The sequence below is a fragment of the Primulina tabacum genome, chromosome 8 (genome assembly GCF_025594145.1).
Source record: "Primulina tabacum isolate GXHZ01 chromosome 8, ASM2559414v2, whole genome shotgun sequence".
In the NCBI taxonomy this organism is placed as follows: domain Eukaryota; kingdom Viridiplantae; phylum Streptophyta; class Magnoliopsida; order Lamiales; family Gesneriaceae; genus Primulina; species Primulina tabacum.
Genome location: NC_134557.1, coordinates 41,246,387 through 41,269,697, shown reverse-complemented (window position 1 = coordinate 41,269,697; position 23,311 = coordinate 41,246,387). Strand labels below are relative to the sequence as shown.

Genomic DNA, 23,311 nt, shown 5'->3' with positions numbered 1-23,311 from the left:
TCTAAATTTCGACCCAAAGTCAACCAAACTCTTTAAAACACCTCAAAACATAATAGTAATAATTTCTTAGACGTAAACTCGAGCCCGTTCCAAAATATATATGATTCGTTTTTAAACTTGGACCGGGGTCACAATTTCAACTCGAATCAACCTGAATTTCAACCAAAATTTTCCCAACTTGAAATATAACTTAAACCTACATGTACAGCCTCTAAACCACTCCTTCCAGCCCACTTATGACCCACTAAACTTGCCTGAAAGTTGCTGGAATTTTTCTGCGTGCATACACCGAAGCCCTAGTTGCACCCACAACCTCATATTCGATCCTAGACCAAAAACCAGCATGTCCAGCCCTTAACCAACTATCATAAGACCATGATCAAGCCGAGGACTCACTCTTGGACCAACTAAACCCACGCCTACTGCCCATGCAATCAGCCACATGTGAGTTACCCGAAAACAAGCAACACCCGATCCTACACGACCCTTGCGCCTTGACCGACTCCTAGATCATGACTACAGCGGATGTGCCCTCCTAGACCACGTCTCAACCCCCTTAGAGACTACACCGTGGCTCGGTTCGACTCCCCAACAGCTGGTCTCCTTCCCAATGCCCGATCTAGCCACAAGCATCACATAAACACCTTAGGATCGAATCGGCCCTCACCAAGACTCGATTAAACCTCGACTTCAGCACCTTGAAGCCACATATCTCAGCTTGTAGATCCTTTAAACTTTAAATACCTTGCAGCCCTTTGCATGAAAGTCGTGGAAAAACGCGAGTACGAGTCAAGCATATGCATATTCCATGACAAAACGATGCAAAAACGACATAACATAATAGATCAAAGAATTTATTATGCATAAACACACAAATCAGCATATAATGATGTGAATGATGAGAAAAAGAGATTTTGGGCGTGCCTTTACGTTTATACGCTCGAAACCTTCGATATCTTTGCGCAGGACGTGCACCGGAGAGTAGGGGAGAAATTTTCTTTGAAAACTTGAGAGAAAACTTGAAGTGGCTGCTGGTGTAACTTGAAGAAAAGCTGCTGGAGATAGTGGGAGGGGTGGCCGTGTGATATGAAGTAGGGTTAGGGTTGGGTAATGGTGATTAGGTGATATAATTATGCAGTAATGGGCTTATAATAAAAAATAAAGGGGTAAAAAAGATTTTAAGCCCATTAAGCAATAAAATAATCTCATTAATCTGAAAACACTCCCGAAAAATATTTCATTTAGGTACGTTTTTGAAAATATTGCTCGAACCCTCAAAAAGTCCTCGGACTTGCTAAATTTTGCGTACCGATTAAAAATATGACCCGACGATTAAAAGTACCCAATGCGCATTTTCAAAAATCACACTTAATTACACCATATATTAAATAATTAAAAATAATTATTTAATAAAAATATTTTTCCTTAATTATCCCCGATCTACGTTACTCGTTCGAGCACGAAAACTAAAAACCCTTATGCATGAAGCTTTAAACAACCATAAATTAAAACACATATTCATGCAATAAACATGCATTTTGTAAGGTCCAGAAATTTAATTCACGTAACCTGAATGCATGCAATCTAAGATTTTATTTTAAATTATATGTTTAATTATTTTTATGCATTTTATGCATAATTAATACATAGTAGTAATTATTTCATAAGATTTTAAAAGTTCATGCATTAGGGCTTCTAAATGCATTTCACACTCGAACGAGGAACGGGGACCGGACCGGAGAATTTTCTAGAAAATTATTTTTATTACACGATTAATTTTTATTAATTAATATAAGATGTTTTAAAGGTATTTTTTTCAAGAATTGAGAATTATTGGGTATTTTTACCCGCATGATTTTAATTTTTTTAACGGTATGTAAATTTTATCGAAACGGGGGAATTTTTTAGGGTTCGGCTAGTATTTTAAAAATCTTTTCAAAACGAAATATTTGTCGGAACTGTGTTTGGATTTAATGGGTCTAATTTTAAGTTTATTGGGCTTAAAACCCTTTTTATTTTAATTGAGGCTCATTAGTGCACATTTTAATTAACCTAAACTACAATTAAATTAAACCTAAACCTACCCTACACCAATTATTCTACCATCAACCGACACTCCCTTTCATTACCACCTTGCCCTCTTGTTTCGGCATTTAATCCCCCAGCTAAGGTCTCGGATCTTGCTTGTCTTGGAATAAAGAAATTCCTCCGGCTTTCGGCTCGATTTCCTCCCGCATTTTCATCATTCAGGCATGCATTGTATCATTATTTCTGCATCATTCACATCATATATGTGCTGTCATGTGTGTTATGTTTATGGATTTTTCGGTATTGGCATGGCAAAGCTTTTATGCTCTTGGTTTGACACGAAAACCATATGTTGTTGCATACATCTCACGTTTTGTTTTCTGTGGTGCAAGGGGCTGCTGTTTTTAGTGTTTAAGGGTCCTAGGATGAGTTTCTTTATGGTGGTTCATGGCCTGGAGCGGCAGCTAAGAGACTGAACAAAGAAAGTTGCGGCTGTGCACTTTGGGTTCGTGTAGAGCAAGTCACGGTTGTGGGTTTTAAGGCGGTTGCTGGACGGGGCCAGGGCATGGGGCAGTGTCTTGGGTCGTTCCTTAGGGTCCTAGGGAGGGCCTGGTGGTGTTGGTTTAGGGCTGGGTTGGCTAGGGAAGGTGGCTAGACCAAGAAGCAACCAGCCGCACCAATGGGAGACGGGTTAGGCTAGTCACGGCTCTTGCTTGCTTTGGGGCTCAGGAATTAGTTCTGAGTTTGAAAGGGGTGTATCATGGTCTTAATTTATGCCTAAGGGTTGGGTCTAGGGCCTGGTTTGGGTCCGGTTCGAGTCGGTTTAAGCATGAGAGTCGAATTAAGGAAAGATGGTGACTAAGGCTTTCGGGTTAGCACATGCTGGAAATTCCAGCAGCTTGCTGTCCTATTATTCTAGTGTCTAAAGGTCTGGTTTTGAGGTTTTTAGGACCTTTTAGATGTTTTTAAGATATGACAAAAAGTTGGGAAAAATTCAGTTAAGTTTCGAGTCGATTCGAGTTAAAATCGGGACACCAGTCCAAGTTTTGAAACAATTCGGTTAAGTTATGAAATGAGTTCGAGTTTACGTCTAGGAATGATTATAAATAATTTTTGGGATGTTTTAAGGAGTTTGTTAAGTTTCGGATCAAAATAAAGAGTTTTGGATTTATCCGGGATTTAGTCGCCGCACGAAACGTAAATTAAAGAATTAATTGAAATGCCTAGATTTAAGCTTAATAAAATTATGGAAAATTATATTTAAGCTCAAATAATTATTAGAAGTCTAAGTTTTTAAATTGGGAATTTTATGCTAAGGTTTGGTTTAATTCGGGATTAAAACGCATTAATAGTTTATATTTATAGATTAATTTAAAAGTCATAGATTTAAGCCAAATAAAAATTGGGAAAGTTTTTGTAGCTTAAATAATTATTTGGGACGTGTTAGAGTCAATGGAATTAAGAAAATGTTGAAGAAGTGAAATTTTACGTCTGGGGGAAAAACGATAATTTTGGTTTCCAGGTGCAAAATGACCCTGGGGGAGATTTTTGTCCTGGCAGCGCCCTGAGCATATTTTATCATGTTTTAAATGTTTATGCATCATGTTTACGATTTTTACGCAATTATGATAAATACGGTGCATGCTTGGTTTAAAGGAAAAAAATTATGTATATGCATGATTTTATCAAGTGATGAATATGAAGACACGTTTTGAAGGAAGTGATTTAGTTATGAACTAACACGATGACATGATGATATGATTGGAGATATCGTGAGGAAAAAGGCTCAACAGGGAGCCCGTTTACGAGAGAAGGCCCCAGAGGGAGCCCGACGATCGTATTTCCATTGACATGATATGATGATATGATAGGCCAGTGCTCAGTTGACGGGTGAGAGTGTCGTTGATGTCCCCGCCACCCGGTACCGTGGTTACACATAGATGGATCCATCGACTGACATGATGATACGAAAGTCACAGCTAATGAACTGAATTCAATTAAAAAGAAAATGTATACGTATATGACGACATGAGACGACATGCTTTAATACGATATGATTTTACATGACACGTTTACGTATATGATGACATGAGATGACATGCTTTAATACAATATGATTTTACACGAGACATTTATATATATGATGACATGAGATGACATGCTTTGAGACGATATGATTTTACACAACACGTTTACATTATGCTTTTAAGTTCATGAAAGGTATGTTGGCATTAAGCTTTTTAAGTTCATGAAAGATATGTTGAGTATGATATTTTTCTCTGTTGTGTGCCTGTATATGTACTTGTTATTCCTGGTACAGGTGTGCTGAGTCTTTAGACTCACTAAGCGTGTGTGATGCAGGTGAGCTTCATGATGAGGAGACTGGAGGTGCCGAACTCTGAGTAGGCAGACCTGGTGGGGTGACACGACCCGAGGACCACATGTTTTCCGCATTACGATTTATGAGATTATGAGGAGATGAATATTTTCATATGTTGATGATTTTAAAATTTTTATTAATTTATGTTTTTGTATGATTATGGATGAGTTTATTTATTTTAAACTGCGCTATGTTCATAGTCAAATAAATACGATTATTTTAAATGATATTTGGAAAATGTGAGCTTTATAAAAAAAAATATTTTCGTACTTTTTAAACTAGTAGACGTTACAGTTGGTATCAGAGCAAGGGTCCTGTATAGGGTTGTGCCACCGCCAGCTTCTGCCGCTCAGTCTTCAAGCCTCAAGTCTGTAAGATTTTATGTTTTAGATGTTTAAAATGATTTAATGTTATCACTTGCATGTTTGTATAGTTCACGCTTTACGATGATTTATTGCACATGTTTAACTGCTTTTACGATTTAAGGTTTATTATTTAAAAAAACTAGCTTAATTGCATGATGGGTTACGTTTATAAATTGGACTGTATTCAGATATGCCTCACAGACGTGATCCCAATAATGATAGGCATGATGAGATTCCTGGAGCAGGCAGAGGACCACCACCATCACCACCAGGGGACCCCGCTACCCGAGTACTTGAGGGGATAGCGAGGCTCATGGAGCAGGCCCAACAGGCGCCTCGCCAACAGACTGATATTTTTGAGCAGTTCCGTAGGCTCAACCCGAAGGAGTTTGGGGGTACTACTGATCCCTTCGTAGCAGAGGGATGGATCCGATCTCTGGAGTTACATTTTGAGTATCTGCAGATGGGGGATGACGACCGGGTTAGGTGCGCCATCTATATGTTGAGAGACGATGCGTCTCTGTGGTGGGAGGGAGCCGCTCATGCTGTGGACGTGGCTACCCTTACTTGGGACATATTCAAGGAACTATTTTACTGGAAGTACTTTCCAGCCGATGTCAGGGGCTGCCTGACGAGAGAGTTTATGAGTTTCCGCCAGGGGGACTCATCTATGGCGGAATTTATCCGCAAGTTTGATCGGGGATGTCACTTCGTGCCACTTATTGCCAGGGATGCCGGACAGAAGCTGCGGCATTTCATGGATGGACTGAGACCTAACCTTTGCCGGGATGTGATGCTGATGAGGCCTACGAGTTACGATGAGGCCACTTCTTGTGCCTTCCAGGCAGAGCAGGATCTCTGAGACATAGATTTTGAGCTGCAGCGGAAGCGGCACCAGCCTCTGTCAAGTTTCCAGCCACAGAAGAAACCGTTTATTGGGCAACCGAGATAGCAGGGGCAACAGAAGCCCCAAAGGCAGATTAGGAGGCCACAACAGCAGCAGCATCAGAGACCTCCTCAGGCGCCAGGAGCGCCTAAGCCAGATGACGGGAATCCTTGCCCGCAGTGCGGTAAGTTTCATTTTGGTAAGTGCATGTGGGGAACCTTCAAATGCTTCGTGTGCAGACAGGAGGGCCATAAAGCAGCAGATTGCCCTAGGAACAAGGGCCCCACTACTGGACGGGCTTATGTGATGCATGTCGAGGAGGCCGAGGCAGCGCCAGACTCGACACTGATTACCGGTAACCATATTGTTTAAGATTTTAAATTTTCGCATGATTGCTTGGATTTAATGCTTGCTTGATGATTTACTTATTGGGATTGATAACATAGAAAGAATTAGGATGCATGTTCTACCTAATAGAGGCTATGTTCGAAACTTCTGTAATTTAGAGGACTTATTGGTAAAATTTTCTAAATTTTGTGAAGTTTTGGGGTTAAATTCAAAAATAAGGTCAGGGTCGTGTTGCCATTTTCGAGAATTTGAAGGATATGGGTGCAATTTTTGAAACTTTAAGGGGTTAATTTGAAATTTTTGATTTTTTGAGGTTGAATTTTGAACTTTTGAGAATGGATGCTGGGGTTAATTCAGTGATTGTTCGACGATTTTGGGGTTAATTGTCGATAAGAAGTTCCTTAAGTTCAACTCTATTAGATTTGATGGTATGTTTTGTCGCAGGGAAGATATATATTGCAGGTGTAGCCACGCATGCATTGCTAGATTCGGTGGCTACGCATTCGTTATATCCGAATCTTTTGTAAAACGACTAGGAATCATGCCAGTAGCGATGAATTTAGGATTCATAGTATCAATCCCATCCGGGGATCAGATGTTCACCTCCCAGTTAGTGAAGAGACTGGAGCTTCGGTTACAGAAGTATGCGGTGCACGCAAATTTGATAGTGCTACCACTACCGGAGTTCGACATCATATTGGGTATGGACTGGCTATCTTTTCACGGTGCAGTCATAGATTTTCGACAGAGGTAAGTTTCTATCAGATCACCCAGTGGGAAGCCGTTTGTTTTTGAGGCAGCTAGACATCAGCAGATGCCGCACGTCATTTCCTGCTTGTGTGCGAGGAAGCTTATAAAGAGAGGCTGTCAGGCATTCTTAGCCAACATTGTATCAGTGACAGAGCCAGTCAGTCAGAGGCTGGAGGATGTGGATGTTGTCAGGGAGTTCTCTAGTGTGTTTCCTGACGATATTTCAAGTATCCCACCAGATAGAGAGGTGGATTTCTCTATTGAACTTATGCCAGGGACAGTGCCGATATCTAAAACACCCTACCGATTAGCGCCTGCAGAGATGAAAGAGCTCAAGTAACAGATTCAGGATCTTCTGGATAAGGGTTTCATTCGCCCTAGTTTTTCTCCTTGGGGTGCTCCAGTGCTATTTGTTAAGAAAAAGGATGGCAGCATGCGTCTGTGTATTGACTACCGAGAGCTGAATAGAGTCACAGTTAAGAATAGATATCTGCTGCCGAGGATTGAGGACTTATTTGATCAGCTTCAGGGAGCCTCAATGTTCTCCAAGATAGACCTTCGATCCGGATACCATCAGCTGAAGGTAAGAGAGTCAGATGTGCATAAGACAGCTTTTCGGACGCGTTATGGGCACTATGAGTTTTTGGTGATGCCCTTCGGTTTGACGAATGCACCAGCGATCTTCATGGATCTCATGAATCACGTGTTCCAGCCATTCTTGGATCAATTCGTCATAGTCTTCATTGACGATATACTGATCTATTCGAAGAGCAGGGAGGAGCACAGTCATCATCTGAGGACAGTATTGCATACTCTACAGGATAGACGACTTTATGCCAAGTTCAGCAAGTGTGAGTTCTGGCTTGACATGATGTCATTTTTGGGCCACATTGTATCTCAGGATGGCATAGAGGTCGACCCCAGCAAATTAGAGGCAGTCAGATATTGGCCAGTTCTGAAGAGCGTGACAGAGATCCGCAGTTTCTTGGGATTGGCAGGTTATTACAGGAAGTTCATCCAGGGCTTCTCTTCGATTTCATTACCTTTGACCGCCCTGACAAAGAAGAATGCCAAATTTATCTAGGGATCCGAGTGTCAGGAGGGTTTTGACAGACTGAAGCATGCCTTGACCACAGCGCCAGTTCTAGCTATGCCATCAGGGCATGGAGAGTTTATGGTATATACAGATGCATCTAAACTTGGTTTGGGCGCAGTTCTAATGCAGCAAGACAGAGTGATAGCCTACGCTTCCAGACAGCTGAAGGTTCATGAGCATAACTACCCGACTCATGACCTCGAGCTAGCAGCAGTAGTATTCGCCCTGAAAATCTGGAGACACTATCTGTGTGGAGAAAAGTGCAGGATTTTTACAAATCATAAGAGTCTGAAGTACTTCTTCACACAGAAGGAGCTGAATATGCGACAAAGGAGATGGCTTGAGCTGGTGAAGGATTTTGATTGTGACATTAGCTACCATCCAGGTAAGGGTAATGTGGTTGCAGACGCTCTGAGCAGGAAACACGCTGTGATTACCCATTTGTTAGTACAGAGACCGCTACAGGCTGAGATTCAGAGATTTGAGCTTGCAGTTTATGCCAAGGGAGAGGCCCCGAATCTTGCTACTCTGACAGTACAGCTGACTCTGAGAGACAGAATTCGGATATGACAGTCTATTGGCGAGCAGTTACAGAAGTGGAGACAGAGAGATGAGGCTAATGGACAGAGACTGTATACAGTTGAGGACGGCATAGTCAGATATAGAGACCGTCTATGGGTTCCAGACAGTGATTCCCTTCGAGAGGATATCTTGAGCGAGGCCCACAACACACCGTATTCCATCCATCCAGGGTGTACAAAAATGTATAAAGATCTTCAGACTCTATATTGGTGGCCGGGTATGAAGCAGGATATTCTGCGTTTCGTCTCCGAGTGTTTGACTTGTTAGCAGGTTAAGACAGAGCATCAGAGACCTGCAGGAAAGCTGAGACCACTCCCTATTCCTGAGTGGAAATGGGAGAATATTACTATGGACTTCGTGACAGGGCTTCCGAAGACTACTGGAGGATTTAACACCATCTGGGTGATTGTTGATAGGCTCACTAAGTCGGCACATTTCTTACCGATCAGGAAGACATTCACCATGACTCATTACGCAGAGCTGTACATCAGAGAGATAGTCAGACTGCATGGGATTCCAGTGTCTATAGTGTCAGACAGGGATCCGAGATTCACTTCTGCATTCTAGAAGAGTCTTCACCAGGCGTTGGGAACGAAGCTATTGTTCAGTACTGTCTTCCACCCTTAGACACAAGATTAGTCAGAGAGGGTAATTCAGATTCTGGAGGATCTACTCCGAGCTTGCATGATCGACTTCCAAGACAGTTGGGAGCTGAAGTTACCTCTTGTGGAGTTCACATACAACAACAGTTATCAGGCATCGATAGGTATGGCTCCGTACGAGGCACTTTACGGGAGAAAGTGTAGGTCGCCAGTTTATTGGGACGAGGTAGGAGAGAGAGCAGAGTTGGGTCCGGATATTGTCAGACAGACAGCGGATTTAATGGCCAGGATTAGGGACAGGATTAAGACAGCACAAAGTCGTCAGAAGAGCTATGCTGATGAGAGACGGCGAGATCTTGAGTTCGCAGTAGGGGATCATGTGTTCCTGAAGGTAACACCGATGAAGGGTGTGATGAGGTTCGGGAAGAAGGGCAAGCTCAACCCTAGATTCATCGGACCATTCGAGATCCTAGAGAGAGTGGGGACACTTGCGTACAGAGTTGCTTTCTTGCCGAATCTGGCGGAAGTTCATAACGTGTTTCACGTCTCCATGCAGCGTAAGTACGTGTCAAATCCTTCGTATGTGCTTAGCTATGAGCCACTTCAGTTGACACCGCACTTAACATTCGAGGAGAAACCAACTCAGATTTTGGACAGACAGGAGAAGAGACTCCGGAACAAAGTGATCCAGATGGTCAAGGTCAAGTGGCTGAATCATTGGAGGAGGAGGCTACTTGGGAGACCGAGACTGAGATGAAGAGTCGCTACCCGGAGTTATTCGATACGTTTTAATTTCGAGGACGAAATTTTATTTAAGAAGGGGAGAATTGTAAGGTACAAAAATTTAATTCACGTAACCTGAATGCATGCAATCTAGGATTTTATTTTAAATTATATGTTTAATTATTTTTATGCATTTTATGCATAATTAATACATAGTAGTAATTATTTCATAAGATTTTAAAAGTTCATGCATTAGGGCTTCTAGATGCATTTCACACTCGAACGAGGAACGGGGACCGGACCGGAGAATTTTCAAAAAAATTATTTTTATTACACGATTAATTTTTATTAATTAATATAAGATGTTTTAAAGGTATTTTTTTCAAGAATTGAGATTTATTGGGTATTTTTACCCGCAGGATTTTAATTTTTTTAACGGTACGTAAATTTTATCGAATCAGGGGAATTTTTGAGGGTTCGGCTAATATTTTAAAAATCTTTCTGGAAAAAAATATTTGTCGGGAATATGTTTGGATTTAATGAGACTAATTTTAAGTTTATTGGGCTTAAAACCCTTTTTATTTTAATTGAGGCTCATTAGTGCACATTTTAATTAACCTAAACTACAATTAAATTAAACCTAAACCTACCCTACACCAATTATTCTACCATCAACCGACACTCCCTTTCATTACCACCTTTCCCTCTTGTTTCAGCATTTAATCCCCCAGCTAAGGTCTCGGATCTTGCTTGTCTTGGAATAAAGAAATTCCTCCGGCTTTCGGCTCGATTTCCTACCGCATTTGCATCATTCAGGCATGCATTGTATCATTATTTCTGCATCATTCACGTCATATATGTGCTGTCATGTGTGTTATGTTTATGCATTTTTCGGTATTGGCATGGCAAAGCTTTTATGCTCTTGGTTTGACACGAAAACCGTATGTTGTTGCATACATCTCACATTTTGTTTTCTGTGGTGCAAGGGGCTGCTGTTTTTAGTGTTTAAGGGTCCTAGGATGACTCTCTTTATGGTGGTTCATGGCCTGGAGCGGCAGCTAAGAGACTGAACAAAGAAAGCTGCGGCTGTGCACTTTGGGTTCGTGTAGAGCAAGTCACGGCTGTGGGTTTTAAGGCGGTTGCTGGACGGGGCCATTGCGTGGGGCAGTGTCTTGGTTCGTTCCTTAGGGTCCTAGGGAGGGCTTGGTGGTGTTGGTTCAGGGCTGGGTTGGCTAGGGAAGGTGGCTAGACCAGGAAGCAACCAGCTGCACCAACGGGAGACGGGTTAGGCTAGTCACAGCTCTTGCATGCTTTGGGGCTCAGGCATTAGTTTTGAGTTTGAAAGGGTGTATCATGGTCTTTATTTATGCCTAAGGGTTGGGTCTAGGGCCTGGTTCGGGTCCGGTTCGAGTCGGTTTAAGCATGAGAGTCGAATTAAGGAAAGATGGTGACTAAGGCTTTCGGGTTAGCCCATGCTGGAAATTCCAGCAGCTTGCTGGCCTATTATTCGAGTGTCTAAAGGTCTGGTTTTGAGGTTTTTAGGACCTTTTAGATGTTTTTAAGATATGACGGGAAAAATTCGGTTAAGTTTCGAGTCGATTCGGGTTAAAACCGGGACACCGGTCCAAGTTTTAAAACAATTCGATTAAGTTATGAAATGAGCTCGAGTTTACGTCTAGGAATGATTATAATTATTTTTTGGGATGTTTTAAGGAGTTTGTTAAGTTTCGGATCAAAATAAAGAGTTTTGGATTTATCCGGGATTTAGTCGTCGTACGAAACGTAAATTAAAGAATTAATTGAAACGCCTAGATTTAAGCTTAATAAAATTATGGAAAATTATATTAAGCTCAAATAATTATTAGAAGTCTAAGTTTTTAAATTGGGAATTTTATGCTAATGTTTGGTTTAATTCGGGATTAAAACGCATTAATATGTTATATTTATAGATTAATTTAAAAGTCATAGATTTAAGCTAAATAAAAATATAAGAAAGTTCTTGTAGGCTTAAATAATTATTTGGGACGTGTTAGAGTCAATGGAATTAAGAAAATGTCAAAGAAGTGAAATTTTACGTCTATGGGAAAAACGATAATTTTGGGTTACCAAGGGCAAAATGGTCATTTTGCACCCGAGGGATATTTTGGTCCTGGCAGCGCCTTGAGCATATTTTATCATATTTTAAATGTTTATGTATCATATTTACGATTTTTACGCAATTATGATAAATACGATGCATGCTTGGTTTAAAGGAAAAAAATTATGTATATGCCTGATTTTATCAAGTGATCAATATGATGACACGTTTTGAAGGAAGTGATTTAGTTGTGACTAACACGATGACACGATGACATGATGATATGATTGGAGATATCGTGAGGGAAAAGGCCCCAGAGGGAGCCCGACGATCGTATTTCCATTGACATGATATGATAGGCCAGGGCTCAGTTGACGGGTGAGAGTGTCACTGATGTCCTCGCCGCCCGGTACCGTGGTTACACGTAGATGGATCCATCGACTGACATGATTATACGAAAGTCACAGCTAATGAACTGAATTCAATTAAAAAGAAAATGTATACGTATATAACGACATGAGATGACATGCTTTAAAACGATATGATTTTACATGACACGTTTACGTATATGATGATATGAGATGACATGCTTTAATACGACATGATTTTACACGACACGTTTATGTATATGATGACATGAGATGACATGCTTTGAGACGATATGATTTTACACAACACGTTTACATTATGCTTTTAAGTTCATGAAAGGTATGTTGGCATTAAGCTTTTTAAGTTCATGAAATATATGTTGAGTATGATATTTTTCATTGTTGTGTGCCTGTATATGTACTTGTTATTCATGGTACATGTGTGCCGAGTCTTTAGACTCACTAGGCGTGTGTGATGTAGGTGAGCTTCATGATGAGGAGACTGGAGGTGCCGAACTCTGAGTAGGCAGACCTGGTGGGGTGACATGACCCGAAGACCACATGTTTTCCGCATTACGATTTATGAGATTAAGAGAAGATGAATATTTTCATACGTTGATGATTTTAAGATTTTTATTAGTTTATGTTTTTGTATGATTATGGATGAGTTTGGTTATTTTAAACTGCGCTATTTTTATAGTCAAATAAATACGATTATTTTAAATGATATTTGAAAAATGTGAGCTTTATAAAAAAAATATTTCCGTACTTTTTAAACTAGTAGACGTTACACATTTAATGCATTAAAACACTTTAATAAAATAGATAAAGAATTTGGTAATTTGCATGGATGTGGTTCACGTGGACCTTCAAATTTTCGGGACATTACAGAAATTGTAAGAAGCCGGGCAGGAGAGTGCTCGAGACATCATCACCCCAGGATACAAGATGCCCAGGCCTTCAGAAAAACTCCTGGGTGATGGTTTTCTACCTAGGCTGCCTCGAAAGTAGCACATCACTCGAATGCACCAGTATGTGATACATTATACTTGACAATCATTACCCTCAGAATCACAGGGTTATGTCGTTCAGAAAAGTTATCAGACAATAGGGTATGAGCAGCCATCTTGCCCTAGTTAGCAAGTGGACACTGAAAACAAGTTAATTATGGATTTTCTTCCTATAAATAGCAGGTTTGCTTTGTATTGAATTCATTCACACATACATATGCTGCCTGCATTTTATGCAGCATTCTCTCAGTGCTACATAGTTTTATTCATCTTCATTTGTTGACTTAAGCATCGGAGTGGCCACGTCGGACACCCATCCGACGCCCATTCACGAGTTCATCTTTTTGTGTGCAGGATATAGTTGCATCCATATCATTGATATATTCTCACCACATGATATATTTCCTTTTTCATTTTTCCCTTCAAACAAAACTCTTATCAGATCCAGTGGATTGCCCCGACTCAGCTCACCCGATTCACCGGGATCACATCAATTAGTTAAATGAGGATGAAACTACTAGTCCAATGAGAATTGAATGTTAGTCTTGAGGGATGGTTATTTTGTTCTTCGTTAAATTTTTTTTCTTTGGGGCATACACTGACCTTGTGCCAAGAAAGCTACAATTGAGCAAAATAGTGCTTAAGAAACGAATTTCTACTTATTCATGCAATCTAATTTAGATCCTTTTACTTTGCGATAACACTAATATTATAAGGCTCCTTTTGGGAGGAAAGAGATTTGAAAGGATTTCATGAATCTGGATTTCAAATCTTTTCCACAATTTAATTTAAATTATTTGTATAATTTTCAACATTGATAAAAATATATTCCAAATCCTCTTACTGTTGGAGTCCTTTCAATACATTCATAAGATATTTGAAATCAATGATAAAAAAACTCGATCCAAATACAAAAAAAGTAGGATTATATCGAGTTGTTGTGTCTTATCAATATTGGAAAAAAGATTGAAACGAAATATTTCGTTTAGAAAACCATATTCAATTTTTTTGAATGTTAACTGTCAGAGAACTTTTTAAAAAAATTGATAGATATTATATATTAAAAAGATAATAAATTTAGTTTTAAGCTGAATTTGGTATTAAATTGAAAAGAAATTCATTATCGTTTATTTTTTGAATTGGCCCAATGAAAGGATGAAGCAGACTTGTATTCTACTCTATTCTGTTCAAGCAAACGTTGGTCAGCAGCTGAAGCCCTCGACGGTTCTTTGTTAAACCCTAGACAGTCCTCCTTTGCTTCTTGAATTGTATCCCTATTTACAGGTAAGTTCTACGATGCACGAAATTTCGCTTGTTTGTTTTATTAGTGGGTTTTTCAAACTTATATTCATTGTAAATTTTCCTGAATTTTTTTTGTTCTTCCTTCTCCCACAGACGACGATTAGTTTTTGCTATTCGATTTCGTTACTTATCAATCACGTCAGACTTGTAGACGTTTCCCATTTTCTGACTTCTTTTTCTTGTCTGGTATGCTCACATTGAATAAGTATGTTCTTGATCTTATATATCCATCCTTTTTTGTTATGTCAGATACATGATTTCTGTATATTTGATTTACTCATACTTGTATAAAGCTTGTAGCTTTGCAATTTTTTTATTTGTTTGGTGATGTTATATGTCAATGTGTATTATTTTTTACCTGTGCAACTGGCCACATTATATTCACATTATCATTATTTGGATTTTGGAAGGACATTCGCAAAGAAAGCACATGTCACAGTTGTCATGAATGATTGTATAGTTAATTTATATACAACAACAGTAAAGATTTTATCCCAGTGGTCTGCTATTTGAATCCTCCTGTGTCATTGGGCTAATCCCCTACCATATCCTCATCTATATTTAATTGAACTTTATCTTGTTTCCCTGCTAATCAAGTTTTCTTTGGTGTCCGTCCCTCTTACCGGCATAATCTGCGTATTTTCCATGTTCTCAAGTCGTCTAACTGGGACATTTTTTGGTCCCCTAAGTACATGTCCATGCCAATTGTATCGTGTCTCTCGAATTTCAATGAGTTCATTCATGATTAATGTAAAAGATACGGATTTAGAGCTGGTATTTGATGTAACAATATCTTTATAGGAAACTCTTTGACTTTCTCATCATTTCATCCCCACACATATCCAATTACTTCAATATACGTTATTCTAACATCTTTCATTTATAGAATTCTCCTCATAATTTCCCTTGGTGCTCTGTCGTGAACTTTTTCTCGGTGGATGAATGCCATGTGTAATTCTTGCTTCTTTTTTCGATATTTTTTAATTAGTTGTACGAGAAGATGTATAGCTTCTATTGTCAATCTTAAACCAAACTGGGTTTCGGCCATTTTGTCTCCTTCCATAATCTTATTTCTATCACTCTTTCCCAAAGTCTCGTGGCATAGCTCTTTATCTTAATGCCCCTATAACTTGCACAATTTTGTACTTGACCTTTTCTTTATACAGGAATTGGAATACATACTTTCCACTGATAAAGCATTTTCTTCGTTTTCAATATCGTGTTAAATAACTCCGTGAGCCATTAAACACGCAGCTACCCTAGGCACTTCAATACGTCTATCGGACTATCATCATGATCAACCTTGTTTTCATCTTTCTTTTCTCCTTTCAAGGCTTGTTCCTTGCTCATCACCACCGCAGATCTTTTGCGACAACATTGGTGCCACATATCTCTCTGTTAATCATGTCTTTCGCTCAAGAATGAAGCACATCTCTATCGATTATCATTTTGTTTGTGATCACGTTACTCGGGGATCTTTCGCGGTCTTTCACATTTTTCCAAAGATCAGCTAGCTCATGCTCTACTGAGCCTTTGTCATCTTTCATGTTTCAACGCCTACACTCCAATATCAGTATCTCCAATGGGAGCACCGTCTTGCAGGGGGATGCTAGCGAATCAGAAGCAACGACTCCTCAAATCTCTCAACAAGCCTCTCCTAGTCTATTGTAACATTAGCTGTACATTTCAAATATTTGTGTTATATATTCCATAAGTTTAGGCTCATCACTAGAACATTATCCCATCTATACCTTATATATATTGCATTGTAAACTCACGTTAATTATCAATGAGAAAATCAATTACATTGAGATCACTCCAGTTCTTTCAAATCTTAGCTGTGCAAAAATCTGATAACAACATATCAACAACTTTCTCGAAAAGAAGAATGTTTTTAAAAAAAAAAAAAATTTATTATGAACTACATGATTTCATAGTATATTTGGTTAATATTCGAGGGCGGAACTAAATATTATAAACTATACAATCCAAGAAACAGGTTTGCCCAACCAAATTTATGTTTTCTTTATATATTTAATATGCTTAAATTAACATTTAAGCTAAATAATAAATTAACTAATACATCTTTCCACAATAGTTCTTATATATAGGGCTCTCAAGCTGTATATTTTCTTTATTTTACCATTGTCAAAAAATTATAAGAAAAATGTTAGGCCATGTTTAGATTGAGGGATTTGAATTTCAAATCATTCGTACAAAACCCATTCGAATTGTTTGCGTAGATTCGTGCATGTATTTTAATTCCATCATTTTTCCAATTTAAGCGATCTGGTTAGACAAACCAAGGTATTTCAAGTCCTCAATAATTGAATTATTTTAAATCTATTTCTAAAGCATATTAGAATTATTACTTTTGTTACTCCAAGTATAAAAAACGCATCAATACTGGGCTTTGGTGTTGGGAATATTGGGCTTTCAAATATAAGCCATACCAATAACAATCAATTGGTTCCAACTTCGCAGTCACCGTCTCACAACTCCAAAATTAAGGTTCTCTTCTTACGTTGTTATCGGTTTAATTCATTGTCGCGGCTGAGCATGGCGTTTTGGACAACGGCGAGGCAATCAAAACCTAAACTTCACATTTTCTCGAAAGAATTAAAGAGATGCTATACTTTGAATAAAGTTCCATCTAACATCGTCAATCGATGCATTTCTTCGAGAACGTTAATTCCGGAGTTGAATAACCTTGATTTCATCTTCCGGAATAGCCAATTGGAGCTTCTCTATAGCGTTAGATTCTTTGCAGCGCCTCCTCAGGTAATCTTTCCCCTCGCTCATTATTTATGGCCATGTTTCTGAAAGATCACACATAAATGCTTGTATTTTTGTTTCCTTGTTATGTATTTACAGGCTAATCAGAAGAAGGAAGATGTCACAAGCGGGCCTAGGTTGAATGAGCAAATCACAAGTCAGTTTATTAGGCTTGTTTCTGGTGAAGGTGATTTTACTTTTACTAGTTAGAGTAATTGTGTTGTGGAGTTAATACTGCATTTGAGTGCGTTGATATTTGGAAGTATTGTATTGAAGGACTTGGGGTATGGGGTTGTGTAATCTAGGACGGTTGGACCAGAGACATAGGTTTTTTGTTCTTTATGTCACTTAGTCTGGGGTATTGACTATGGTATGGACTATGGAGCTTTTACCTTGTTTCTTTATTCTTGCTCTGATATTTGTTGTCGCGGCATCACTTGATAATATAAGAGCCCATACATCTTCATCACCTAGATTTTTATTTTTTGCACTGTTATTTGCAAGAATAGAATATTTTACAGAGTAAGCTTGAAAACACTCTTTCATTAGATTATGAAGTTGAACTCTTTAGGTTGTGTTTTGCCATGGGCATGCAAAACTCGAACTTGTCTGAACTCTTGGTGTTATAAAATGAGGGCCTGATGATGGGGCATATATCGCTGGAACTTTGAATATGACTTTTCCTTAGTCAAACTTAAAATATAAACTAAACTCGAATGAGGTGCATTATTGAATTTAAAGGAGTTCTTGTGGAGAGGGTTCTATTAAATATAAACTAAACTTGAACGAGGTGCATTATTGAATTTAAAGGAGTTCTTGTGGAGAGGGTTCTATTATGGTGTGGTTAAGAAGTAAATATGTCACACCAATGAGAATACCTAAAAACACTTGGATGAGTATCATTAAGTACATTGTAGAATGGGATTTGAATTGTAAACGTTTACTTTTATGTGTGTTTACAGATCACAAAGTAATTTCAAGGTTCGATGCACTTGGACTAGCTAAAAACCTTAAGCTGGATTTAGTTGAGGTAATGCTTTTATTTTCTTAAGAATGGACCTTTCTAATAAAAATAGGATCAAGATAAGATGTTTTCATAATTTTTTGAAATAATATTTTTCCAGCACATTCTTCCATATGAAGGTGAACATGTCAGCCTATTTTAATATTAACAGTTCGAAACTAAGAATAGAATTCTGCAAATTAGACAGGAAAACGGATGAGAGGTGACATAAAAAGGAAAGAAGCTTGTATTAGTTGAGATCAATAGGAAGCTGGGAATCCTATCGGCAGATTTTGCTAAGAACATTTGTTGATGGTTTCTCTCTCCCCCTCTCGCCTTTTGGGTGGTTGTTTGGACCTGAACTTTCTGTAGGTCGGAGGTGAGAAAGAGCATAATAAGGATCTTCTAGGGCACATGATGAGAAAACATGTTCATTTGACATTCATCATTCCCTCTCCCAGCAGTATGTTTCAACCGTGTTCTCAAACAACAACAAAAATAATAATATAAATAAATATTGTCGGTCAAATTTCTTTATTTTTGCACTTTATATTTCTCTATTATTCCATTTTACATATATTTATTTACTGCTACTGACATTAATATATTTATCGCACATAATTCCATTTATTTATTTTTTTGCAACTAATATTTACATTCAGTTACTGACATATTTTTAATTGTTGTACTAATGATTGTTGAAATCGGTAGGAGACTAGTGGCATTAGTATTTTTATAGTATTACTTGTACTACTTTTTTCTTATAATTATCTTACTAATGTTAAAATCTACTTGTATGGTTTTTGTTATAATTACTACTAGTGTATATATTTAAGAATGTTGAAGTGATTTGGGGAAAAGGATTAGTGGTGGTGGTAGTGTGCAATTTTGGAACAATATAAGAGAAAATATATAGTAGTATTTGTATTAAATACTGCACATGAGAATCTAAACAAAGTAATATATTTTGAAATCGTCATAAATAATAATAGAAGTTTGTATTTATTTGTCGTAGTACTTTTTATACTTGATAGAATTTAAAAAAATAGTAGTATAACAAATAATACAACAGAGAAACAAATTCATAAATGTTAATTGGAGGTACAAGGTATTCATAGAAAGGAAATAGGGATGATTTTTAATCAAGAAATAATTTTAATATTAAAATTTAATTTTTTAAAGAAACTGCTTTCTAACCGTGACACGGTTGGCGGAAGGTGGTTTTTAACTGAAGAAAAACAATTAATAAAAAAATGGCCTCAATCCTCCTAGTTTAGTTACAAGTCTCACACCTCAGATTAATGCAATTTCTCTACTCTTATATTTGTTATTCTATACTGTTTGTGGAACTGAATTAGATTATTGCTTTACATGATGCAGGTTGATAGATTTGCAAAACCACCTGTTTGCAAAATTTTGGACTTTAAAAAAGAAAAGTACCTTCGACAAATGAAGGACAAAGAACGTGCCAAGAGCAAGGTAAGGAAGAGACATCTTTTTTACCTAGTATCTCTTTATTAATGTATATTCTTGAATTAGACAATAATAGCACGAGGGACTGAATTATCTAAAACATCGTTAAAAGATTTAGAAAGTTTTCTTGAGTGTTTCAATTTAACCCTAGGCTTTGCTCTATTTGTGCAACTTATGTTATTGGGCTTCTTCAGAATTCTCTTTTTTTGTGCCGAGGTTTTCCTGTATCAATGTTGTAGAACTTAATTTCTCTCTCATCGACCACATTTCATGTTTATCTCACGACATGGTGTGACAAAGTCCTAGTCCATGGTTGAAGTCATTCCAAAATTATTTTGTGGATATTTGAGTAGATTATGTCATTTTTAGGAATTTATGAATCCAACTTCTTTCTCGATTATTTCTGCATTTTGCAGTCTGAGCTTAAGAGTGGAGCATTTAAAGAAGTTCGATTTGCTGCTAAAATTGTAAGTTTTTTAGATTTTTTCTCTTTCTAACTTTCCAATTTGAACATCTCCAGCATGGTTTTGAGAGTTGCACGTGAGTTCTTTTAATGATCGTGTGTATATGTATGATGATGTCTTTGTTTAGTCCTCGGTTAATCATCGTGATTGCTATTTATTCTGTTGCAAAAGAACATAGAATTATATTTCACGACAGACTAAGTTTGCAAAAGAACATCGTATGCATTTCCCCTTTCATGGGGAGGCTATGACATTTAGTGTGAAAAGGGCTTGATGAAAGACAGGGATGCTTATGATAAACCATAACATGTTGGTAACTCAGCTCATCGTTTAATACCATGTTCACCTTTTTGGGCCGATTGCTTTGCTGGTTCAAGAAACAAAAAGACCTTCAGATGAAAGCAGATATGGTCAAGAGACTTATGGAAAGCGGTCATCGAGTCAAGGTGTTCACTTTCTTCTCTTTTCTCCTGGTGGATATTTAATTTGAGTATACTAAAATTATTTGATAAGGACCATTAATTAAAACTTCTTGTACAAAACCATTTAAGTTAAAATCTTGTTTTATTAAAGTTTTTTTGATTGATGAAAATTTTGAGTCGTGTTAACATATTGTTCTATCATTTTTCTTAGCAAGGGCAAATACTTGAAGAGAGAATATCACATGGTTCTTGAAAGCAAATTATGAACTCTGGGTTTTAGAATTGCATGATAAAAATTGAAAGCAGATAGATTGAATTAATTTCTTTATTTCTCTGGTACTTTGATAGTGCACTGCAATTGAGCCTACCGGGGATGTTGACTTGGAAACATTGCTATCTCGTTTTTCTGCTTTGGTAAAGTTTCACGTCCAATCTTCTCATGGTTCTACATGCAAGGTTCTTATTATTTCACATTGTGTTTCCTTACCGATCACTTGATGATGTCATAGTTGTTATTTTGCACAGATAAAAGATGTTGCCGTTGAGGAAAGTGAACCAAAAGTTGAAAAGAAGCAGGCATTTGTGGTTGTGAGGCACGTCAAGTTTGGTCCTTCTAAAAAAAGCTCTGGAAAGAAAGCTACCAAAGCTTCTGAATCAACAAGAAACTCTTCATTAATGGATAGTGGGTCTGCGCCGACTGCAAGATCTCCTTTGGAAGAAAATGGGGATATAGTGGAAACTGGCTTGGAAATTGGGGAGGTACCAGATTCTGAAGAATTGTTGGATGAAGATGCTAAGGCCAACGAATCTGAATGGGCTGTTTTTCATGGTGCTGAAGATTTCGACGCAGTTTTTGAAATTGAGGATGAAGCGCATGATCTGCCCAGAAACGAACAATCAGGAATTGCAACATCACCCTCTTCTTCAGATACTAGCTCTAGACCTGTACTGGAGTCTGCACGATCCCATGCAGCCTCTTATATGTCCACGGAGGTTCCAAAGCAAGGCATAGCTAATAGATACTCGAGAGATTCAAGCTCTGGAATATCTACAAGTGACAGTGATACAAGGAGCTCCCCTAGTATTGTTCCTCGGATTCCAACTCAAGGAAAGCCTCAATTCAGCATGAACATGTCACCTCAAATGAGAAAACCTCAGCGACTTGAGGTCCATTCTGAAACATCTAAGCAACCTTCTTCTCGTTCAGGCGTTCGGTATTCTCCATTCAGTTCTTATGACACCGCTGCACAGAACCCAATGAATGGAGCCTTTAAGGTTCCACAACAAGGAAAACAGCCACAAGTTTATACAGATTTATCACCAAAATTCAGAACACCGGTGCAAGTTGAGGTTCCTGCTAATGAATTTTCCAGGCAAGATTTGTCTCGTTCAAGCATTCCCAGTTCATCAACAAAAAGTTTCGGTATTTTTTGTTCACAGCCAGTAGATACCATGCCAGAAAGCACACCAGAAGAAACTAACAGATATAGTAAAAGAAATCCTTCTGATTCTGCAAGAAGTCGAAGCACAAAAGTTGTATCTCCTTGCAGAAACCCTCCTGCTCCAGAAGGGAGATGGGGAAGATTCAGTACAGATAGTAGCTCAACTTTGATTCCGAACAAGGACGAAAGCCTGGCAGAAATTCAGGGACGATGATTTTTATGCTTAGCATTTTAACTTACAGCTACCGTAACTTTGGAAGGTATTCATTTTTTGTCTTGAGCCAGCTCCGAAGGAATCAACTTAATGTGTCAAATTTATTTATATTTGTGCTTTTGCTATTTGTATTACGACTCCTTGATTGTATAAGGATGAAACTACTTGTCCAATAAGGAATTGAATGTCAGTGTTGAGGGCTGGCTATTTTGTTCTTCATTAACTTTTGTTACTTGTACTGACCTTGTGCCAAGAAAGTTACAATTGAGCAAAAATTGTGCTTAAGAAATTGGTTTCTTCGTATTCATGCAATCTAATTTAGATCCTTTTACTTTGCTTTAACGCCAATATTATAAGCCTCCATTTGGAATGAAGGAGAATTTGTAGGTGATGGATCAGGATTTCAAATCTTTCCCACAAATAACAAATCCATTGATAAAAATAGATGCCAAATCCTCGGACTATTGGAGTCTGTTCAATACACTCATAATACACTTGAAATCATTGATCAAGTAACTTGGGGGTGTATTGGTTATAGACTTTTAATGACTTTTATGGAGTTTAAAAGTCTAGAGGTATTCAAACTAGACTTTTATATACTCCATAAAAGTTTAGTGGTATTCAATGTAAACATTTGTAGAATTTTAAAAAGTCATGTGGTATTCAAATTTGACTTTTAAAAACTCTACAAAAGTCTATAGGTATTCAAAATGTCAATAGACTTTTAATGACTCTATGGAATTCTATTAAGTACAAGAATTATAGCCTAAAGTACAACAATAAAATGTCAACAAAAGTCTTTGATTCAACCTAAAGATTTGGATGTACATTTAATTGAGAAATCTCCCAAATTCAATACAAACTTTCATTCTTTTCCCATCTATTTATTTTTCCTTTTATTTGTACTTTTTAAAAACATAATTAAAATTTAATTTTTTTATTAATTATTATATAACATTTTATTTTTAATTATTTTCTTTAATTTTAGTTAATCTATATAT

The 23,311-nt window shown here is 37.8% G+C and overlaps 1 protein-coding gene and 1 long non-coding RNA gene across 2 annotated transcripts; both read left to right on the top strand.

The window, feature by feature from the left end:
- The first annotated feature begins 4,587 nt into the window (after window positions 1–4,587).
- Window positions 4,588–12,934, top strand: LOC142552566 (uncharacterized). The gene is made up of 2 exons (XR_012821842.1): window positions 4,588–4,779; window positions 12,687–12,934. It is a non-coding gene; the product is annotated as an uncharacterized LOC142552566 (long non-coding RNA).
- A 4,056-nt stretch (window positions 12,935–16,990) lies between these two features.
- LOC142554220 (uncharacterized) lies at window positions 16,991–22,529 on the top strand. The gene is made up of 8 exons (XM_075664911.1): window positions 16,991–17,298; window positions 17,392–17,479; window positions 18,255–18,322; window positions 19,676–19,774; window positions 20,185–20,235; window positions 20,610–20,678; window positions 21,003–21,068; window positions 21,180–22,529. The coding sequence occupies exons 1-8, from the start codon at window positions 17,077–17,079 to the stop codon at window positions 22,308–22,310; spliced, it is 1,794 nt and encodes a 597-aa protein (XP_075521026.1). The 5' UTR covers window positions 16,991–17,076; the 3' UTR covers window positions 22,311–22,529.
- Window positions 22,530–23,311: the final 782 nt, after the last annotated feature.